The sequence below is a fragment of the Setaria viridis genome, chromosome 9, assembly GCF_005286985.2.
Source record: "Setaria viridis chromosome 9, Setaria_viridis_v4.0, whole genome shotgun sequence".
Classification (NCBI taxonomy): domain Eukaryota; kingdom Viridiplantae; phylum Streptophyta; class Magnoliopsida; order Poales; family Poaceae; genus Setaria; species Setaria viridis.
The window spans coordinates 53047938-53068329 of record NC_048271.2 but is presented as its reverse complement, the minus strand read 5'-3'; the positions used below and the strand labels follow the sequence as shown (position 1 = coordinate 53068329).

At 49.3% G+C, this 20392-nt stretch overlaps 2 protein-coding genes across 5 annotated transcripts; one reads left to right on the top strand and one right to left on the bottom strand.

Moving 5' to 3' along the window:
- The first annotated feature begins 2345 nt into the window (after positions 1–2345).
- LOC117837350 (protein CHROMATIN REMODELING 35) lies at positions 2346–7402 on the top strand. The gene is made up of 6 exons (XM_034716960.2): positions 2346–3339; positions 3541–3633; positions 3708–3896; positions 4294–4461; positions 5185–6941; positions 7104–7402. The coding sequence occupies exons 1-6, from the start codon at positions 2731–2733 to the stop codon at positions 7105–7107; spliced, it is 2820 nt and encodes a 939-aa protein (XP_034572851.2). The 5' UTR covers positions 2346–2730; the 3' UTR covers positions 7108–7402.
- A 2874-nt stretch (positions 7403–10276) lies between these two features.
- On the bottom strand, positions 10277–13856 carry LOC117839239 (BEL1-like homeodomain protein 7). 4 transcript variants are annotated; one of them, XM_034719526.2, is made up of 6 exons: positions 13503–13852; positions 13071–13184; positions 12053–12850; positions 11552–11931; positions 11401–11461; positions 10277–11302 (listed from the first exon to the last, which is right to left on the bottom strand). In XM_034719526.2, exons 3-6 carry the CDS (start codon positions 12713–12715, stop codon positions 10721–10723), a joined length of 1686 nt encoding a protein of 561 aa, XP_034575417.1. In that variant the 5' UTR covers positions 12716–12850; positions 13071–13184; positions 13503–13852; the 3' UTR covers positions 10277–10720. The 4 variants fall into 4 exon arrangements, with proteins under 4 accessions (XP_034575417.1, XP_034575418.1, XP_034575416.1 ...); XM_034719527.2 differs by having other exon boundaries at positions 13071–13132; positions 13503–13849; XM_034719525.2 differs by having other exon boundaries at positions 13133–13184; positions 13503–13844.
- Between the last annotated feature and the right edge of the window lie 6536 nt (positions 13857–20392).

Here is a 20392-nt window from a genome sequence, read left to right as displayed (position 1 = left end):
TGGCCGACGGCGAGCGGTGGTGGACTCGGGTGTGCCCTGCTTTGCGTTTTGGAGTGGCTCGCTGGAAATGCAGTGAAACCATAAACCCGTGTTCGACCGAGGTTTACGTAATATCCCCACACGAATACGTAAAGTCAACCAGGCATGGGAACGCGGCTTCGATTCACCGGCCGCGTGGCTTCGATTCACCGGCCGCGTCCGATCTCGGGTCGGCAAACCTCACCGAGTTCGAGTCGGAGAACTTGCCGAATCCGAGTCGGTCTGCTGCATTGTAACCAGACCATCGGCGTCTACAAGTACCCGGGTCGGGGCAGAGCTTTTGGCAAGCTCGTACGCCGCTCCACAGCTGAGCAGGGACCAGGACAACAGCGTGACAACGCGAATTGCCGCGGTGCTTGCGTACTCGGCCGGATGGCGACGCCGCCGCAGGTCTCCGGGCCAGCTCCGGGTGCCGGCGCACCGGCGCCGATGATGAGCTCTGGTGCTCCCGCCGGAGCCGCAGCGCCCCCGCAGTCCGGGATGCGACCAGCCCCCACGCCGCCTCAGGCACAGGTGCTGCGGTTGCAGTACGTGGGGGTGAAGCGTCTCCCCGGCGGCGGGTGGGCGGCGCACGTCCTGGTGGACCCGGAGCGTCTCGCGTACCGCACCGTGGGCCCGTTCCCGGACGAGCACGCGGCGGCGCTGGCGCACGACCGCGTGGCGATCGCGTACCTCGGCGACCGCGCGCGGGCCAACTTCCGGCCGGGGTTCCACCCCATGGAGCAGCGGTTCCTGCGGCTGTGCCGGACACGGGCGGGGGAGATCGACGTGTGCGCGCTGGTGGCGGACGGCACCTACGAGGCCCGGTACGCGACGTTCCTGCGCGCCGTGCTGCAGCTGCCGCGATGGGGGGAGTACCTGGGCGCCGTCCTCGACTTCTTCATCGGCCGCTTCGACGAGATCGGGGAGGAGGTCCTGGCGGAGGAGGGCGGCGACGGCGAGAAACTGGCGGCGAGGTTCGTGGAGATGCACCGGAACAAGGCCACCAACCCGAGGTGGCGCGCCTGGCACCTTACCGAGGTTAAGCGGCGCGTGGAGGAGGAGATGGAGCGGCGGCGGCGGCGGCAGCTGCATGGAGGGAGCAGCGGGGCCGCCCGTGCCGGTGCCGTGCAACCCCAGCGCCAGCAGCAACAGGTCCCGTGACGTCAACATAGGGAGCTGAGTTCTTTTTTTCTGAGATTATGGTATGCAACAACATGTTCGTGTTTCTAGTCCAGTGACGTCTTTGCTGTAACACGCGTCACGAAAGTACTTCAGCCGTTGTGTTGCTATCTGCAACTGCTGTTATGAACGCTCTTATGGGAAGGGAATCGATGCCTGCTTGGGCAAAAATACTCCCTGATCCTGGTACTAACATGACACTCGTCATCTTTCACATGCTGATTCTTTCTCGTTCATACATCCGCGCGTGTAACTGTTTTCACACACTCTATCCTTCAATTGGAAGGCAAATCGTTCGGATCCTTGTGGGCTACTGAGCTCAGACCCTTGCTTGCATCGACTGTGAGGCCAATCGTTCGGATCCTTTCATGTTTCACTGCTTTACGATTCGCTGCTACCCAAACGAGTGTTGCATGTCCCTCTTGGCTTTTTGCCGCTTTGTCTTGGGTACAAAAGGTTTGGGTTCCCAAGTTGGGTGCAAATTTACTCTTTCCCAGGCACCCAACTCTTTCCTTCCCTTGTGCGGGCACAGAAGCGCATCTTCTCTTCTCCGGCCGGCGATCATCATTCAGGTTCCCGCTCCACACCGCCAAATGCTGCTCTGCTTTGTCCACTGCATTTCTACATCCGTTGTTGTTTTCTGCAAGTACGATCTGCGGGTTTGGGTTTTTTGATCGTTGTGGCTGATTGATGAGTGGAATTGAGAGCTTGCGAGTTACTGTAGGGCCTTTTTGTTTCAGTGATCAAATCGAACTCATTTTTTGAGGTAGGTTTTCAGAAAGAAAAAAAAAAACCATCAGGGCCCGCAGTTTCTCGCCAGCTTTCTTTGCAACAAAGCTCGCCGTCTCTCCGCCTTCCCCTCCGCTTTACCTTTACCTCCTCGCCGTAGTGTTCCGTGGCGGCCGCTATCGCCCGTGGTCCGATCCTGCTAGCCAGCGGGGTCGGCAAGGCCCATCTGGCGGTTGGTGTCGCTGGAGAGCACGACCCGAGATTGCAGGCCGGGGCATGGCGGCAGGTTCCGCCGACGGCCCGGCGGACCGCTCACCGTCGTGTTCCCCTTCTCCATGGTATGCGAGGTGGATTCGAGTTCGGTAGTAGAATCCAGCGGCTCCCCTTTGCAAGAATGCAATCAAAATGGTCAGGACTGGTTTTATCTCACACCTTTATAGATTGTTAAACAAAGCAAAGCCTGCTATCGGTCATCCCACTTCTGTTACCACCATGAATCCATGATTGGTTTGCATTTGCGTTTCCGCTCCTTTAATCAACCTGCACATCATCTCTGGCGTGCCTTTGTTTCATCTCGCCCACTTCCTTTCACCATGAACTTAAGAGATACTTTCTTTTTCCTAACAAAGGTTTTCCCTGCTTTTATAGAAAGCAACTTAAGAGATAATATTTATGCGTGACAGATATGCAAGGTGGATGGACACCACAAGTACACCAAAAGGCATTTTCGGTTTAATATTTAACATACCTGTAGTATGCGCATCTAACGGTTCTTTCTATATTTTTTTTTTCTTCTGAAGGATGGATCCTGCTGGCTTCAAAAGGCAGAAACGTGGCAATGAGCCTAGCTCACCAGGGACCCAGTCCCAGTCAGACATCTTCCTTCATAATAGATGTCTTCGTCTTCAGTTTCTTGAGCAACTCAGAGAATTGAAAACTGGGAGTTTCGATCTGAAGGCAATCAACACCAAACGGCGTGAACTTATTGGCATCATAGAAAGGCTACAGCAAGTACCTATCCAACAGCTTTATGCCAGCCCAGTGCCTAAACCATCAGATTCAACACCACATAATTTTGGGCAAATTGGGAGAAATTATAGCTCCAATAATGTTATCGACCTGGATGCAGACAAAGACAATTTTAAATACCATACCCAAGCTAATGTAGGCAACATTAGTGCTGACTCAACAGTTTCAGCAGTTGATTCTGATGACAAGGACAGGGTTAAATCCTTTGGACATGAGAATTCATCTCCTAATCAAAATGCTAATTATATCGGGCAGCACCTGCTGCTTGAGCAGCCTGTCAGACATCAGGAAATCATCAAGTTGGATAATTGCAGTAGCAGTACTGAACCACAGGTTAAGAAAGTGAAGGGTGGCATGGACACTGACAACGGTTCTGTTGAGGTGAGCTCAGCTTGTCTTGAAAACGGATCTTGTTTTTACTGGAGAAAATGATGATGTAGATAACTTATAAGAGATGAAGCTACTGAACATTCACCATTTCCATGATCATTCAATTAGATTTATAGTAGTATGTTCTAGCATTTTGTAAGCTAAATTGTGTTGAATGCATCCATTACTAACTTGTTGCCATTCTGTTTCAAGACCAAAAAGATTATTCTATTTGATAGCCACAGTACTTCGGGGCAGCAGCCATTGATCAAGCAAGTACATGGAAACATAAACACTAATATTGAGGTATTTTTTTCTCATAAATAAGAGGTTTACTGCTATCTCCATCCAATAATGTTCACCTTTTTGAATTTGAACAGGACGATCTTGAAGAGAAAGGAAAGGTTGGAAGAACCTTAGATAAATATGTCGGTTCCTACGAAGTACCTTGTGAAATTGTACAAAATGAACTACAGAGCAACGAGAGTAATCATCATGAGAAAGACAGCCCGGTTGATGAGCTGGATGATCTTTGGGTGGGCATGTCAGTTGCACTGGCATGTTCAGAGGTACTCAAATATGAAATCATTCAATTTGTTGTAACTGTATTAAGCTTGGACTCTAGCCTTATGATAGACAACACAGTACATAGCTTCTCAATTTTCTTTGTGAATTGTTTAATTGTAATTTGATATCCACTTGTGAAGGTTTTCATGCCTGCAATTCAGAAATTTGTTCTTACTAGATAAATCCCTGTAGTAGAGTCTTACCTAGCACATAATGACTTGACTAGTTGTATTGCAAATTTTGTGGTTATATATGTTATGCCCCTTTATTATCCTTTGACTCTCTAATTTTGACACTTGACCATCAGAGTAGTACTAAATTATTACTTTTTGCTAGTCTGGGATTTGGCATTGGTTGTTTCTTTCTGTAACTTGAGCCTAACTCCATTTACTTCAGCAGATCAATCAAGTCGGTCAGAATATAGTTCCAATAGAGAGTAACCGTGAGGAAACAGAGGATGCATGTAACCATGACTTCCTGATGAAAGATGATTTGGGCATTGTGTGCCGTATTTGTGGTCTGATTCAAAAGCGCATCGAAAGTATTTTTGAGCATTCATGGAAAAAGGTATAGAATTTCTTGTCCAAATTTGTTTGATCAACTCCCTCTTTGTTGGAATCATTAAACTGATTAAAATATCAATATCATTTTCTAAAGTTATGTCAATCTTGATGACTTCCTGACAACCGCACCATTACAGATTAACGTTGAATGCAATAATTAATATTTTAGCAGTTATCTTCATAATGGACTATTTTTCATGAAGCATCAGCTTTTAATCTGCTGCTGATGTTATTTGAAACTTTATGCAGCAGTCAATCTGTACACAATTGCATAAGCTAACATGATTTTTTTGGCATCACATGGAATAGAAAAATTGGAGCTGTTTTTATTTCTAATGAATCATACACTCAAAAAGATTCAAAGTTTCCCTAAAAAATGTGTCCTTTCATCTAATTTGCCAGCTGCTGGAGCTACTATGCAGTTCTGCTGGTGTTTGTTCATATGTTGACACCTTGGCACGTGTAGGCTGTAATTATTGATCAAACACACATTTTCGTACCATTCAAAAATTATGCTTCTGATGTGTTTCTGACTGAAAAAAAAACATAGATAAAACTTAGAGATCCTTTTCCGATATCAGGCCCTATTCAATTTCTCATTTGCAAAGCTTTTAAATTTTTACGGTGATGCACTTATTTCTTTATCTTGAATTACTAGTTTTCCATGCTCTTTTTTGTGAGTTAGAGGATCCCACTTCTCATCTTTTCTTTCTCTTGCATGCATCAGTGCAAGCAGACGTACAGAACATACCCAGCAAAACACAGAAAATCTAGTGATCCAGATTCAACTGAGAATCCTTTAGGTACTAATCTCAATGTGGTTCCTGATGCTCTGTCAATCCACCCTCAACATTCACAACAGATGAAACCTCACCAAGTGGAAGGTTTCAATTTCCTGATCAAGAATCTAGCAGATCAGAACAATCCAGGAGGGTGTATTCTAGCACATGCGCCTGGTTCTGGAAAGACCTTTCTGCTGATCAGTTTTGTCCACAGCTTTCTGGCCAGGTACCCTGCTGGGAGGCCATTGATTATGCTTCCAAAGGGTATCTTGGGGACATGGAAAAGTGAGTTTCTCCGCTGGCAAGTTGAGAACATTCCTTTGTATGACTTTTACTCCTCCAAAGCTAATAGCCGGTCTGAGCAGTGTAAAATTTTGAAATTGTGGGAAGAAAACAGAAGCATATTGCTGCTTGGCTATCAGCAATTTGCACACATAATTTCGGATGACTCTTCTGATAGAGAAACATTAGTGTGCAGAGAGAAGCTGCTGAGGGTCCCTAGCCTTGTAATTCTAGACGAAGGCCACACCTCGAGAAACGACCAAACAGACTTGCTCAGTGCACTTGAAACTATCCAAACTCCTCGAAAAGTGGTGCTCACAGGAACCTTGTTCCAGAACCACGTAAGTGAGGTTTTCAATATTTTGAACCTTGTACGACCTAAATTCTTGAAGATGCAGAGATCCCGTGCAATCATGAAGCGTATACTGACAAAGGTGGACATGGTACGGACGAGTGTGCGATCGAAAACCATATCTGAAAAGGTTTTCTATGAGTTGATTGAGGAGAACCTTCAGAAGGATTCAAAAACAATGAGAGTGATGATTATTCAGAATCTACGCGAGCTAACTGAGAACATACTCCACTATTACCAAGGTGAGATCTTGAAGGAGCTCCCTGGACTCGTGGATTTCACAGTTTTCCTAAATATGAGTACCAAACAGGAAGATGTCGTCAAGGATTTGGTAGGATTGAAAAGATTTGAAGCACATGCAAAATGCAATGTTGTTTCTCTTCATCCATGCTTAAAAGATGTCAAGAATGTTGACAAGAAAAATAGAAACATCAGCAAAAGGAAGATGGGTTCAATCGTACACGGAATTGACATCAATGATGGGGTGAAGGCAAGGTTCATATACAATCTGTTGTCTCTTTCAGAAGCCGCAGGAGAGAAGGTACTTGTGTTCAGCCAGTATGTGCGCTCTCTTGATTTCTTGGAAATGCTGTTCACCAAAATGAAAGGATGGAAGGCAGGAGTTAACACTTTCCTGATGGATGGCGGTTTAACTCAAGAGCAGCGAGAGCAAGCAGTTGAGAGATTCAACAACTCACCGGAAGCTAAAGTCTTCTTAGGCTCCATCAAGGCGTGCGGGGAGGGGATCTCCCTTGTTGGTGCATCTCGTGTTGTCATTTTGGATGTCCATGAGAATCCTGCTGTGATGCGGCAGGCAATCGGACGGGCATTTAGACCAGGGCAGTCTAAAATGGTGTACTGTTACCGCCTCATTGCTGCTGGCACATTAGAGGAAGCGGATCACCACACTGCCTTCAAGAAAGAGCAAGTATCGAAGCTGTGGTTTGAGTGGGATGAGCTTTGCAACAATGAGGATTTTGAGCTCACCAAGGTTGATGTTTCAGACTGCAAGGACAGGTTTCTTGAAAGCTCTGCACTTCAAGAAGATATCAAATCCCTATTTAAGAGGTATATCTCGATGATTAATATCGATACTTTTTTTCTATCCGCTAGTAGAAGGTTGAACGCAATGATGAATACACATTCTTCTTAATACAAAGGTACGCAGCTCTCCTGTGTATTCTCGAAAAAAAGCAATGATGAATACACATCCTTCACTTTGTTTTGCAGGTGAATGCGTGGGTTGGATGCTGACAAAGCGACAAGGAGGCTTCACAGTAGCAGTGGACGAGCTAGCTAGGAAAGGGAAGCGAAGCAAGTTTTATTTGATGCTTCTTGCAGTGTTAGGCAAATCCGGTGCAGTGTGTTTGTATAAAGTTCTACGAGTATCTTAGGGGGTGTTTGGAAGGCATGTGCTAAATTTTAGCACATGTCACGTCGGATGTTTGGACACTAATTAGGAGTATTAAACATAGCCTAATTACAAAACTAATTGCACAATCCCTAGGCTAAATCGCGAGACGAATCTATTAAGCCTAATTAGTCCATGATTTGACAATGTGGTGCTACAGTAACCATTCGCTAATGATGGATTAATTAGGCTTAATAGATTCGTCTCGCGATTTAACCTAGGAGTTGTGCAATTAGTTTTGTAATTAGACTATGTTTAATACTCCTAATTAGTGTCCAAACATCCGATGTGACAGGTGCTAAAATTTAGCACCTGCTATTCAAACACCCCCATACAGTAGAAGCGTTAACACCAGTAAATGTAGGAAATAACTGCTTTTGGTTGACATCTTGTGTTCCCATGGAATGTGACGATAAAGTTATCGACATACTGATTCTGTGGTACGATAAATTTCTGGATACGTGAGATAACCAGATATATTTCTCTGCTTCTAATTTCTGGTGGATGAACATTCAGGTAGCCATAGAAAGTTGTAATGTGTCAGGAGCTCTTCTCTTCTGAAATCATAGACGTGCTCTATCATCCGAAAAGAAATATTTGCGCTCTATCCAATTTGGTGATCAGAGTTATTGTTACGGGTATCGTGAGAGATCTCTGCGCATGCCATGGCTGAATCAGATGTTCATGCCTGTTCATGAATTCAGATGGAGCATCAGTCGAGCTGCTGCTCCACACGCGCCACCGCTCCGCCCATCGAGGCGGCCCGCGGTGGAGGCTGAGACCCCGTAGAGTGAGGCCAATGATCTGCGGCGGCGATCTCTGCGCTTCTGGCCGGAACGAAAATGGGGAGGACGGCGGCTGCGGCGGCCGGGAGTCGAGCCGTCCGAATCGGAATCAGGGACCTTTTGCAAATAGTGGATCCGGGATTTTTTTCAAATAGAACCCTAAATCAGATCGCGATCAATAATCACGATCCAAATAGGGGTTATTTTGCAAATATTTGTTCGGACATTTTATTCAGCACGCCGGAGGCCGGTCGTAACTGGATCGCGGTTGCGACCGGCTCTTGGGCTTATTGTGGGCTTTTGGTCTCAGTTGGCAGCCCAGATCGATGATTGCCGATCCATGCCCATTGGATCGCAGGCGCACGGCTCATATTATCGAGCAGGTGTTGTGTAATTACGGCCTAGAGACGTTTCGCCTCTTCTAATAACGATCGTGGGGGAGGATCGAAGAAGGGGTTTCGGCGGCGGACTGACGGAAGCCGGAGAATCCCCCGGCCACCCGGCTGCCGGCGCCGAAGGCGAAAGGAAACGGCCGGATACTACAATCACGACGAGACGATCAGATTAGCAACCGGTTTGTGGCTTCTGCTTCTACCCAGCGATCGAGCATCTCCGTTCTTCGTATCTCGCCATCCAAGTCGCGTCGTCGCCCTATTCTGCTAAGTTAAGACCGCTGCTGCAGCAATCTTTTTTATTTCAGATGTATGATATTGATATACGATTCTCTGTCTTCGAGAATAATTCAAAGCAAACTGATATATCGATCAATCATACTCCCTCTGCCCTAATAACTGTCGCTTGGGAAGCGTGCTGCGCGCGGTAGATAAAAATGGACGGAGGGGTAGATCCTAGCTCGATAGTTGGTAGACAATCACCCTACATTATTATCGGATTTAGTAGCCCGGCAGTCCATTAGGGGTTACCTAAGTGGTTGATTTGTAGGCATAGCGGATCATGAGACAAGAACTCGAAGGTGATCACAAGGACACGAGGATTTGGACACGTTCGGACCTCCGGAGAATAATACCCTACATCATGTATTCTAATGGTTTGTATTGCTTTGCGTTTGTGCGTGGTACATATTGGGTTGCCTTTGGCCACCTTATATAGCTGACGACCTAAGGTTACAAGTCGGTTTGAATCTAATCTAATTGGTTGTTACATGAAAATCAATTTGAGTTGAGTTACAATACGTATCCCGCAATATCTGGGCTATCCTTGACTTGTACTCTAAGTATCTTCGTGTCCTTGGCCTGCATGTTCTGGTCAGCCAGGCCCACTTGTCAGGACCGGCCGGTATCCTCGTCGGTGGGGACCCATAAGGTACCCATATCCCTCAAGCCCCCGAGCGATATGTAGGCGCATAGGAACTTGAGGTCATCACAACAAAGCTTCGAATGTGGTCGGCTGAAGCTACGATGGCGTCATAGTGATGGAGAGGCTGCGCGGTGCTTAAAAAAAAGAAAATCCGAGTGAACGCAGAGCCATACGCGCAGAGCAAAGTCGAGTGTCGAGTTGATGGATGTTGGGCATCCAGCAGGTCAAAGCGAAGGACATGGAGGGTGTCGCAAGACGCACTCCATATGGAGTAGCCCCCGAGCATTGAAGCGATTAGTATAATCGGTCTAATGGTCAAAAGGAAGAAAAAATTAATCCCATAAGTAGATCCTAGTGTGGACAGGCTAAGCCATGGAGGCACCCCGACAGAAGCTACCCGAATGTCTCCATTGCATATCGGATTCTCTTAACTATTCCAGTGACAGTAGCATTAGCCAAAAGAAGTTTCTCCAAATTGAAACTATTGAAAAGTTGTTTGAGATCAACAGATTAAATGGCTTGGGTATGTGCAGCATTGAGAAGGATGTTTTGGACACATTAATCTTGATACTGTTCTTGAAGATTTTGCATCAAAAAATACCCGAAGACGATTTTTTACAAAACACTGAAGCATTATATTTTTAATTGAGGTAATCATAATGTTATTATTTTTAGTTTTTTTACATTATTGGTATGTTTTATAAGCTATATATATTGTAAAGTAATTTTTATTATTTGTATTATATGCTTTAGTTTTGATATTAAAAATTAGTTCAAAGAGCCCTTATCTTCTTGCTTATCTAAGGGCCCTTAAAATTACAGAGCCGATCCTGCATATATCTGTCTCAAATCAGATGTCATGACAAGTTCAAATCATGAGCTTATACCCAAAACCACTCAAACACATTTCTGTTTCTTCATTGCTGTTAGAGCTGAACTGAACAACAGGTACAATACAAAACATGAAAGTCTGTGTCTATAAATCTCCAAAGGAAGACATGGACTGAGGTCCAATTGGACCAACAACACATCATATATGGACTTGAATCATCCGAACACGAATCTTCAAGCTACCAAAAATACCAATCTAATATCCTTTACAGCACCCCTACACTTACCACACCTCATATACAGTTTTGTATACCCCCCCTTTCCCCACTACTACTTCACTTACCTCACCAGTAAGTATATACGTATACTTAGACTCTTGCTTGTTTGAAACCTTGTACCATGATGGACGGAACTGTGACCACCGTATACCCGCGGCGGCGCCGGCCGGCCATCCCAGGCTTCTGACGCCGTCCGCCGTTATTCCCCACGCGCCCCAGCCGCGGTCACGCGACAAAATCGTGCAGCAGCTGCGACGAGCCGAACCGCTGCCTGTCCTCGGAGGCGTTCATGAACTCGAAGTCGCCGGCGTTGCCGTACAGGAGGCCCGGTTGTTCGGCCGGCACGGCGCCGGCGTCGTTGCAGTGCTGCAGGCCCAGCGTCAACGACACGCTGCCGCCGTCGTAGCCGCCGAGGCCGACCATGTCGCCGTACGCCACGAACCTCGGGTCGCTGTGGTGGTGCGCGAGCGCGTCCTGCAGGAGGCTGCTGCTGCTGCTGCCGTTGCCGACGGCGCCGAGGTTGAGGCTGGTTGTGTAGGAGCCAATGGCGCCGCCGGCGTCCATGCCACCGATGGCCTCCGACTTGAACGCGTTGAGGTGTCCAGCTGCTGTGCCGTGCTTCGCGGCGCTCGACGGGCTCTGGAACTCGTCGTGGTCCTCCGAAGATATCGCCTCGTCCTTGCCCTTGTTGCCCGCGTTCTCCGACGACGAGTGCGAGTCCATCTCCGCGCCGAATTCCTCCTTGTACATCTCCTCGATCATCGGCTTCCACAGGCGAACACGCGCGTTGATGAACCAGTTCGACACCTACGTATTATAGACACGCGCAGCTTAGCAAGGACAATGAGAATTCTTTCCTTGAAGTAGAATAAAAGCACGGCATAGCCATCGAGTTCGTGTCTCACCTGGCCCCTGGACAAGCCTGTCTGCCTAGCGAGCATCAACTTCTCAGAATCTTTTGGGTACCTGAGCCATCGATTCATGGAGCATTGGTGAGCAATAGAGTGGTGCATGGTGATAGACGAAGAAGGTAGTAGACGTGTAGGTTGTTCTTACGGGTGGAGGAAATGCTCGAAGAGCCATGCGCGGAGCACGGAGACGGCGGACTCCGGGAGGCCGCGCTGGGGGCGCCAGGCGTGCTGCGGCTGCTGCATCATGCCGAACTGCTGCATGGCGCGCTGCTGCCGGAGCTGTTGGTCGATGTAGCGCAGCCGGGACAGCCCGCCGCCCTGCGCCGAGGTATCCTTCTCGCCGAGGCTCCGCCGCAGGGACTGCACCTGCGCGCCGATGGCGTCGCGCAGCGACCGGAAGTGCCGGGAGATCGTCTGCAGCGCCAGCGCCGTGTACGGCCTCGCCGCGCCGGCGCCGGCCACCGCGTCGAAGGACGACATGACGATCTGCATCTGGTGGTGGTAGTGCCTGTACTTCCGGTCGACCTGCCGCCAAAATCACCCTCCATTTATGCCAAGTTCTTGTTCCAATACCCACTTGCAGGTTGCAGCAAAAGAACAGCATGCACCACGTAGCCATGAACTCGGTGACAGAAAAAAAAATTACCTGATCCAGCAGTGCCATCAGCGCCGACACTTTGTTCTGAAGGTCTTGCCTCTCCGACGGCGTCAGCTCGGCGGAGGAGTTCCCCTCGTGCTCCTCGGCCTTCTCCTCGCTCTTCTCGGCGTCCTTGCCCTCGCCGGAATCCTTATTGATCTGGTTCTTGTCTCCCTTGCGCTTGATCGCGTCCCGGACATTGACCACCTCGTCCAGCAGCTCCCTCGCGGCCTTCAGGTACTTGGAGTTCTGGATGTAGATGCTCTGCGCGCTCCTGCTCGCCGTCGTCGTCTGGCCCGGGCTGAGCAAGGAGGCGGCAGCCATGCCGGCCTGCCGGTACTGGTAGAGAGACACCGGCACGCCTTGGGTGCCGAGGCTAAGCGACAGGCCCTGGTGCTGCGCCGTCGACGCGTTCGCCATCAGCAGCTGCGTCTGCAGGCCCATCCCAGCGCCGCTGGTTGGCCCGTCCCTCGCGTTCACGAACGAGGCCGGCTCGTCCCTGCCGTCGCCGCAATGGGCGACGTGGCCTTCAGACACGATGGTGGCGGGGAAAGGCATCAGGCCGCCGGTTGGTGAATCCGAGTACGGATTGGACGTGGTGTAGTGGTGGAACATGTCGCCGGCGGCGGCGAGGTCCCTCTGATCGGCGGAAGCGGAGAAGAATGTGGCCATCCTCTTCAGAAGCAGGAGATCAGACCAGCTGATAGACCATTACAGCGATGGCAGGAGATAGTGATTGATTTTGTCATCGGATTGGTGTTATGGAAGCTGCAGAGATACTGTATTTGGCTTCAAAGTAGGATCTGGCTGCAAAAGAAAAAAAACAAAGATTTCAAACCATCAGAAATTCGGCTTGGCTGCATGTAAGGAGATAAAAGAAAAGGATATTGAATTCGTCAGAAAACAAACATAGCGCGTCCAATAGGCATAACCGCAAACTCATCTATTTGGCCGAGCGAAGCTAAGTGAAGTAAATCAGGCTAAAAACGAAAGAGTGAATCCAACAGGCTTCGAGGCATCTATCTACCTATGATGATAAAGTTCAGACAACTGCACTGCCGAACACAGTTCCCGGGGCTTTCAAAGTACCTGCATATAGAAAGCAATCCAAGCCTTTCAGTCGTTTTGATGAAGGCAGCACCTAATTTGAGCAAAAGCAACAGTCCAAATTAGTGGCTATGGAAGGAAAGAAATCTCAAATTTATGCACACAGCCAGACATTTCAGAGAAATTCAGTCCGATTTCAAAGAACCTTAACTACTACTTCAGAAACAAGCCAAAGAAGAACCAACCTATTCAGCTGGTGCACCCACCACCAGCACAAGGAGCTAACAAGAAATTGAAAGCTCAACAAGCAACAAGTAGAAAGTACAAAGCAAAGAATTCATATGGCAGATGTTATTCGCAGACAAATTACGATGCAAAAAATACTTTAAAACTTGACAAGATAAGGCTATACCTCTGCAAGAAACTGAACTTGAGACCAATCAAGCAAGGGTTCTTGGCTATAACAGAAACCACCCAGCAAGGGGACAGGGCTGATCCAAAGGAAGAAGGAATCAGCAAGATGAGGGAAGATTGGAATAAGAAGAAGGGAGCTGTGTCTATCTTTTTGTTATTTTTCCCTTTTGGTTCCCTCTCTAGGCTTGAGTTGTTCTAACCTCTCACTCCTCCTACCTTGAGCAATAATATACTCCTGCCACCAATAAGGGTTGCCTAACACTATCTCCCTAAAAATCCTAAAGAAACCCCACCACCATTTTTGTTTGTTTCCTCTCTCTTATTCCTCTCTATCTCTTTCCCTCCATCATTTTCTCACATAGGTTTCGACTCTCGTGGGTCGACTAAAATTGTTCGCACGCTGCTGCATGCTTGGGATTAGGAGATTGACGGCTGAGATTGAGTGCAAGAAATTGCAATTTCTTTCACTCAATTAATGCCCAATCTCAGCCGTCGACGATAAGCCCGTTCGGCATTCGCCTACCTGAACATCTTATCCAATGGTTCGTGTCCTAGCATCAACTCCGGTGCTCACCTGATCACCCTTTTTTTGGTGAGTCTCAGAGCTTCTGGCATTTTGTTTTTCCATATATATTAGTAAAATCCATGTCCAAAGGCCCCATCGATACAATCCATACAAGAAATGTAAAGTTTTTTTCCCCGTAAGCGATCAGATATAGCCATCTGTGGATCAGCTTAGTTTTCTCCACTAAGTATACAAGGAAAACAAAAGCCATTTAATTTCTTAATTTTTACGCTTCTTGGAAATACTGATGTGATTTCACTTTCAGTAGTGCCCATTCAGCAGAAGAACCCAGCTAGTTGCCTAGTTCACTTGCCGGACAGAAAGGTATTTGATCACTTGCTTGGTGTGTTTTTACCCGAAAAAGTCCCCCAAGTTGCCATTTTCAGGTGATTCACTCGCAAGGTCTTGATTGCTGGGAGGCCAATCGCTAGAGTAGGTGATGGCATCTGTTAAGCTGTATTAGTCTCGTAACCACCAGTTGGTGGACCTAAACCCTCTTTGCCTTCTGAACCTCCCAATCTCTCCCAACTGATCATGCATCATCAGATGCTCCTGAGCAAGTGCACAGGGAGGCGACGCTGACGTCTCACAGGAAGAAGTGCAGCAACAGAAATGTACCACCAGATGTGCAGCGTTGCACGCCCAAATCTCCTTTTTTTTTTTCGTTTCATTTCTGGTTAAAAGTGCAGAGGGTGCCCCTAACACCACATAACTAATGCCCACCTTTATTTCAGTTTGGTGGCAGCACTTGCTTTTGAAATTGGGCATGTGGTAGTGATGTGCAAGGACAAGTGCCTCATTGGTCCCCTCCAATCATGAATTTGACCGGCCAACATCTCCCATTCATCTGCTCTAGGTAGCCTCACTGACGTGTGGGCCAACCTCGACGAGACGAGATTCGGCGAAAATTCAGTGAATCAATAGGAGCGTATTTGGTTGCCAATGCATATTATTGTTATCCCTCAGCCAAAAAATTTAAAGGATACGTAGTGTGCTTCTCAAGATTGTGACTGTTCATAGTTTTCAGCGAATGTGCCGCATCCAAGCATAGGAAAAATCCGAAATTTTTCTTTTTAGTAATATATCGGTTGCTTCGTGTGATTTATGACAACCTATAAGAAAAATAATATGTGGGTGTCATTGTCAGGCTTCAATGGTCAAGAAGCATAGGTCACATCAAAATTTATTTATTTATCATTACAATATCTGATTGCATTATCTAGAAGTCTAGTTACTGCAGACCGGAGTATAAGACTAAACTGACCTCAGTCAGTCAGAAATTAATTGAATGGTGACAGCGATCTTCATAGGTTTAGATGAACATCTTCCGGCGATTTCAAGCTCGAGAAACATTATCTTTGAATTTACAAATTGGGTTAGCATTTTTCAACTATGAGCTTACAGCCCCCCGGATTTTTTTTAAAAAAACAAGATGTAAGGTTAGCAGATAAGCATTAATTTAGTTCAGACTGATCGATTCTTGCTGAAATAATTAAGATGTAAGGTTAGCAGTGCGCCACTTGGTTTCAAAAGAATTTGTGGTGCACTAGCAATGAACACTGGAGAAATGTGAAGCCTTTTTTTTAAAACTAAAGCAGGAGCACTGCTATTCATTTAAGAAGGGAAAGCATAAGGTCCAGGTTACAATATAGGTGATATTACATAAAAGATTTAACACTCTCTCAACCCTAGCATAGCGATACACGAGGAAACAAATAGAACTCTAGCCCAACTCTGGGTTGCCACACGCCCGTCGTCGTAGGTTGATGTCATCTTGTATTAAACTGAAAACTTGTTCCGGCCTCAAAGTCTTGCCCTCGAAACCCGTCTATTGCGCTCCTGCCATGCCGTGTACAGAGAAGGGCAGCTGTTGATCTTCTTTGTTTTGTTGAAAGAGGCTTCAGGGTCCTTGTCCACCAATCTTCCACATCTTCTTCTTCAGCTCCCGGGACAGTGATGAAGTTCCCCGCCCAATTGCTGATTAAGAGCCAGACTTGTCTTGCAAAATGTGAAGCTCACATCACTTATTTAAGACACGTACGCTGCCATGCCATGCCATATCAAGTTTCGTTATGGACATCGATCCCATCAGACCGGGTCACACTACACCTACAGCTAACCGATATGTCGGTTCCTGACACGAAGAAACTTCGGCCCGGTTGCGGCGCATCTCGTTCAGATGACGCGGATCCTGTGCCACCCGACGCCATTGTCGGATCCTGACGTGTCGCTCCTCAGAAACTACCCCAGCAAATTGTCTGTCTCGCTCGCTAGTAGGCTTAGCTTTTTCGCGATCGTCCCCTCGCTTTGTCCTCACCGCTTATCCTAATCGAGGTGACCTCAACTCTGCCAGATCGCCACTGGAACCGGGTGACCGACCGGGGCTCGCCTGGCCGTGTCGCCTGGCGATTCGCCGGTCACCAGGCCAATAGAAGTTTCTGATAATTCGGGAGGAGGAGACGGGGACGCTGTTGGGTAACAGGGGAGAAACTCCCGGGTGCTTTCAGTCCCGGGACTGTGGAGGAGCAGTTCGCTGAAGAGGCGCTGTCTGGGATCATTGACGACGAGCGCGCGCGAGACCAAATCGCAGCAGGCGTGGAAGCGTTGCATTCGGACGAAAAGCTTGGATGGGGAGCGAGGAGATGTGCGTGGGACACACCAACAAGTGGCGGCTTCACAAGAGAGGCGGACGCCGAGCAGGACAAGGCTTGGTGTTTTCTTCGGCGAGCGAGTGAGCGAGCTGTGCAGGGATTTGGTCGGCAGCTTCGCTCAACAGTGACGTTGAAGAGATCGTCGGAGTCGGAGGGGATAACAATGCGCACACGCGTCTCCCAGAACGTGACTTAGTTCATATCAAATGGAATTCACTGAAAACGAAAAGAAAATCACAACAGCAGCAAGCTTGAACTGGTGCTTAATTTTATGCCAAAAAAAGGAAAGTGGTTTCTTGTGGTGTTTAGTGGCGACCAGAGGAGGAGGAGGAGGAAAAATAAGGGTTGGGTAGCGTTGCGAGATGGTGCTCTACCAAACGAGGACAAAGAAGGATTTTCTTGTCAAGTCACGTGAAACGCGCAGGGTTGAGAATGCCATCAGCTTGATGGGGCAGGCCCATTCATTACCTAACCCCGTCTGAATTGTCTGTCATCACCTCCTTTTCCGGACGCAATTTTTTCCTGAGTCGTCCTGACTTGTTTCTTCGGGCAGCTCGGAGTTGGAAGATGCCACGAATAACCATCCTCCATCAGCTGCCAATGATTGCACTCATGCGTGTGCCTCAGCGACCCTGATGATCGAACTGAAGCCTATCTCCTTCAGGTAAACATTGACCGTGGCACAGCAGTTGGTGCCCGCGCAAAGCACGGAGCCGCTGATGCCGTGCAGTGATCCCAATCCATCCCTTGAATCTCAATAGACGTAAAACTTCTTCAGGGTCCCAGTCTTGTTTGCACAGCCAGGTTTTTGAGCAAGGGCTCATGCAGACAGTCAGTGTGTGACGAGTAGGGGCTGCAAATTAAGAGTGAGAGTGCAAATTGCGAGTGAATATCTTTGGATGATGTCACGTTCTGTTAGCTTGGATACGGGACTTGCGCTCCAGATCATGCGACACTAGGAGGCAACGCATGGGCAGAAAAAAGCGGCAGCGGCGATGCAGATCGACGGTAGCTCTCCATCGCTGCCGGTGACGGCGGGCGAACGTAGACAGCCGAGCCGGAGCTGCTGAGCCGGCCGGCGGCGATGGGAAACCAAACGAAAACTATAGTATCTCCGGGCGTCTTTATACCGGCATCTCGCTCGGCTTTCCCTTTGCCCTGTCTTTCCTGCGCGCGCGCTTTCTATCAGGATTAGCATATATCGCTGGCGCTTTAGACAAAAGCGTCGGCACCCGACGGGGGCCGGGGGGCACGCATCGGGGGCTTTGCGATGCCGCGGTGCGGAGGATCCCCTGGCCCCCAGGCCCCAGCGCACGTCGATCGCCAAGTACCCCCGACTGGCTAGTGACTCCTCAAGTACAGGCGCCGCCACTGAGTACAGCCAGCCTCCAGGATCTGCGACAGTTGCGCAAAGCGTGGTGGATAGGAATAGGATAGGGTTCCGGGCGCGCGGGGGCCCGCCGCCGCCAATAATTGTGGAGCTAGCGCAGCGCGATCGGGGCCGCCGCGCTTTGCGAGCACGGGAGACGGGAGCGCGAGAGCATCGGAGGGGCGAGGCAAGAACAGAAGGGACGGACAGCCCATGTGTGCGGGGGATCCAGACGTGGAGGTGATGTTTAAGGGCGGTGTGTGTGGTGTACTTGCAGATGCCGGTGCGCGCACGGTCCGCATGGGGGTGCGGAGGCCGGAGGAGATGGCCGTGCACGCGCCGGCGGGGCCCTCGTCCGGCGCGCGGATGCCGGAGGACGGGGGCGGAGTGGGCGCCACGCCGCCACGGACGGCCGCGGTCTGGATGCCGCGGCGCGGCGTGAGCGTGACCTGGCCTCACGGGCACAGTGCGCCAGCCACCACAGCACAACTGGATGCGGTTTGTTTGGTTCTGCGTGCGCTTCGTGGTGGGCTCCGGCCTGATATTAGATAGGTGGGCCGGCCTGCCATTGGATCCTGGGCTGTGGAATGAGAGAAACGGTCGGCCGAGTGGGACGGCGACGGGCCGCAAGGGGACCAGAAAATGGGCCCCCGTAGGCGATTTTAGGTGGGTAACTGTTGCAGATCCTTCCTTATAGCTGCGTTCCGGTCCGTGGGTTGCTTCCTATACAGAGGCGGCCACCCTCCTCTGTCTGAGTGAGCTGAGACGGCGGCCGTAGGGTTCGGCCCGTTGGCCGCAGGTTTCACTAGGTGCCACCGGAAGACACGGGGGTAGCACTCACCAGTCAGCACTGGAGCGGCGGCGAGCGGCGGTGAAGCCTCGGTGCCCGCGGACGGTAGAAATGGAACCTGCACTGGCGGCGCGGTGGCACCGCCCGCACGTGGGGGAGAAAGGCAAGACCCGTCGCGATGACCCCTGCCAAGGTAAAGGCTTCTGCTGCTCCCAAACACTGCGCGCGTTAGATGACAACAACAATGGCAATGCACTTGTCCACCCCGTCCATCATGCGTGGGCGTGGCCGCTTCGTTAGGATCGAAAGAATCTAACCAACCAAAGCACTTGGTCGGAACTGAACAGGCCACGTCCATGAAAATCCTCGAGAATGGTAACGCGGTCTGAGTCTGACAGACTGACACCATGACGGATTGACGGCGGCCCCCAAAATGCACAGGAAGCAGGTAGGGCCGTAGGGGCACACGAAAAAAGCATCAAAGCCAAAAGGCCACACATGCTCACACCTCGAGGAAAAAGACTCGGGTTATAAAATGCGCGCCTTGCCGCTTTGCTGCCGCGGTAGGATTTGATTCCCCGTCCGGAGACGAGACGGCGGCGGCGGGGGGCGGCATGGGCGGCGGCAACCGCGAGCCGCGAGCGCATCAGCCATCCAGCCCAGCAGGTGCAGCGACGGGACGGGGAGCACATCGTCAAAAAGGACGCTCGTTTTATTATTGCGATCGCACTGCGCTGCAGATCTGAAGCAGGAGGATTCACGTTTGTCGCGTCAGTCACCCCTTGCTTTATTTAACCTCACCTGTTTACCTTACCATGCTACCAGTGAATTCACGTGCATGCTTACTACCTGCTGTTCTGCTAGTATAATTCAATTTTACCACCTCACTCTTTCGTTTCGTTCTCCTAGTCCATGATTATGCCTGGTCGCTTCAGTTAGTGATGTCTACTGCCTACTCCATGACGCTGCAAATTCAGCATTACCTTGGTCGTGGTTTGGGTCATTGCTGCCGCATGTTGATTCTGTCATTCACCATGATCATTTGTGCCGTGCACCGGGAACGCACTACAAAATCATCACTAACCTACATTCTTGCCCTTCTTCTCAATGGCTTCTGAGACCATTAGGTCTCTGGAAGAGGGAACATGTTCCATGCCTCATTGCCGGTGCCCTCCCTTGAGGATAATGTATCTTCGGCACTGGTCACTGGCCAGTCTGACGCAGATTTCTGCTAGAATGATGGCCTGAACCGAAGAAAACGCATCCAACGCTGACCGACTGTATGAACGACACGCGTTCCTTTAGAAATGGGAGTATGAAAACAATCCCTCAGCCTTTGGTCCCCAAAAGAAAACAATTCCCACGCTTCAGCACACGCGTCATGTATTTTTTTAATCACAGGTGAAGATTAATAACCCCAAAAGAAATTCCACAGGCTTTTCGTTCAGAATAGAAGCGCTACCAGATCTAAACTTCGGTTACAGACACACAACACCGAGTTACCATCGGCATC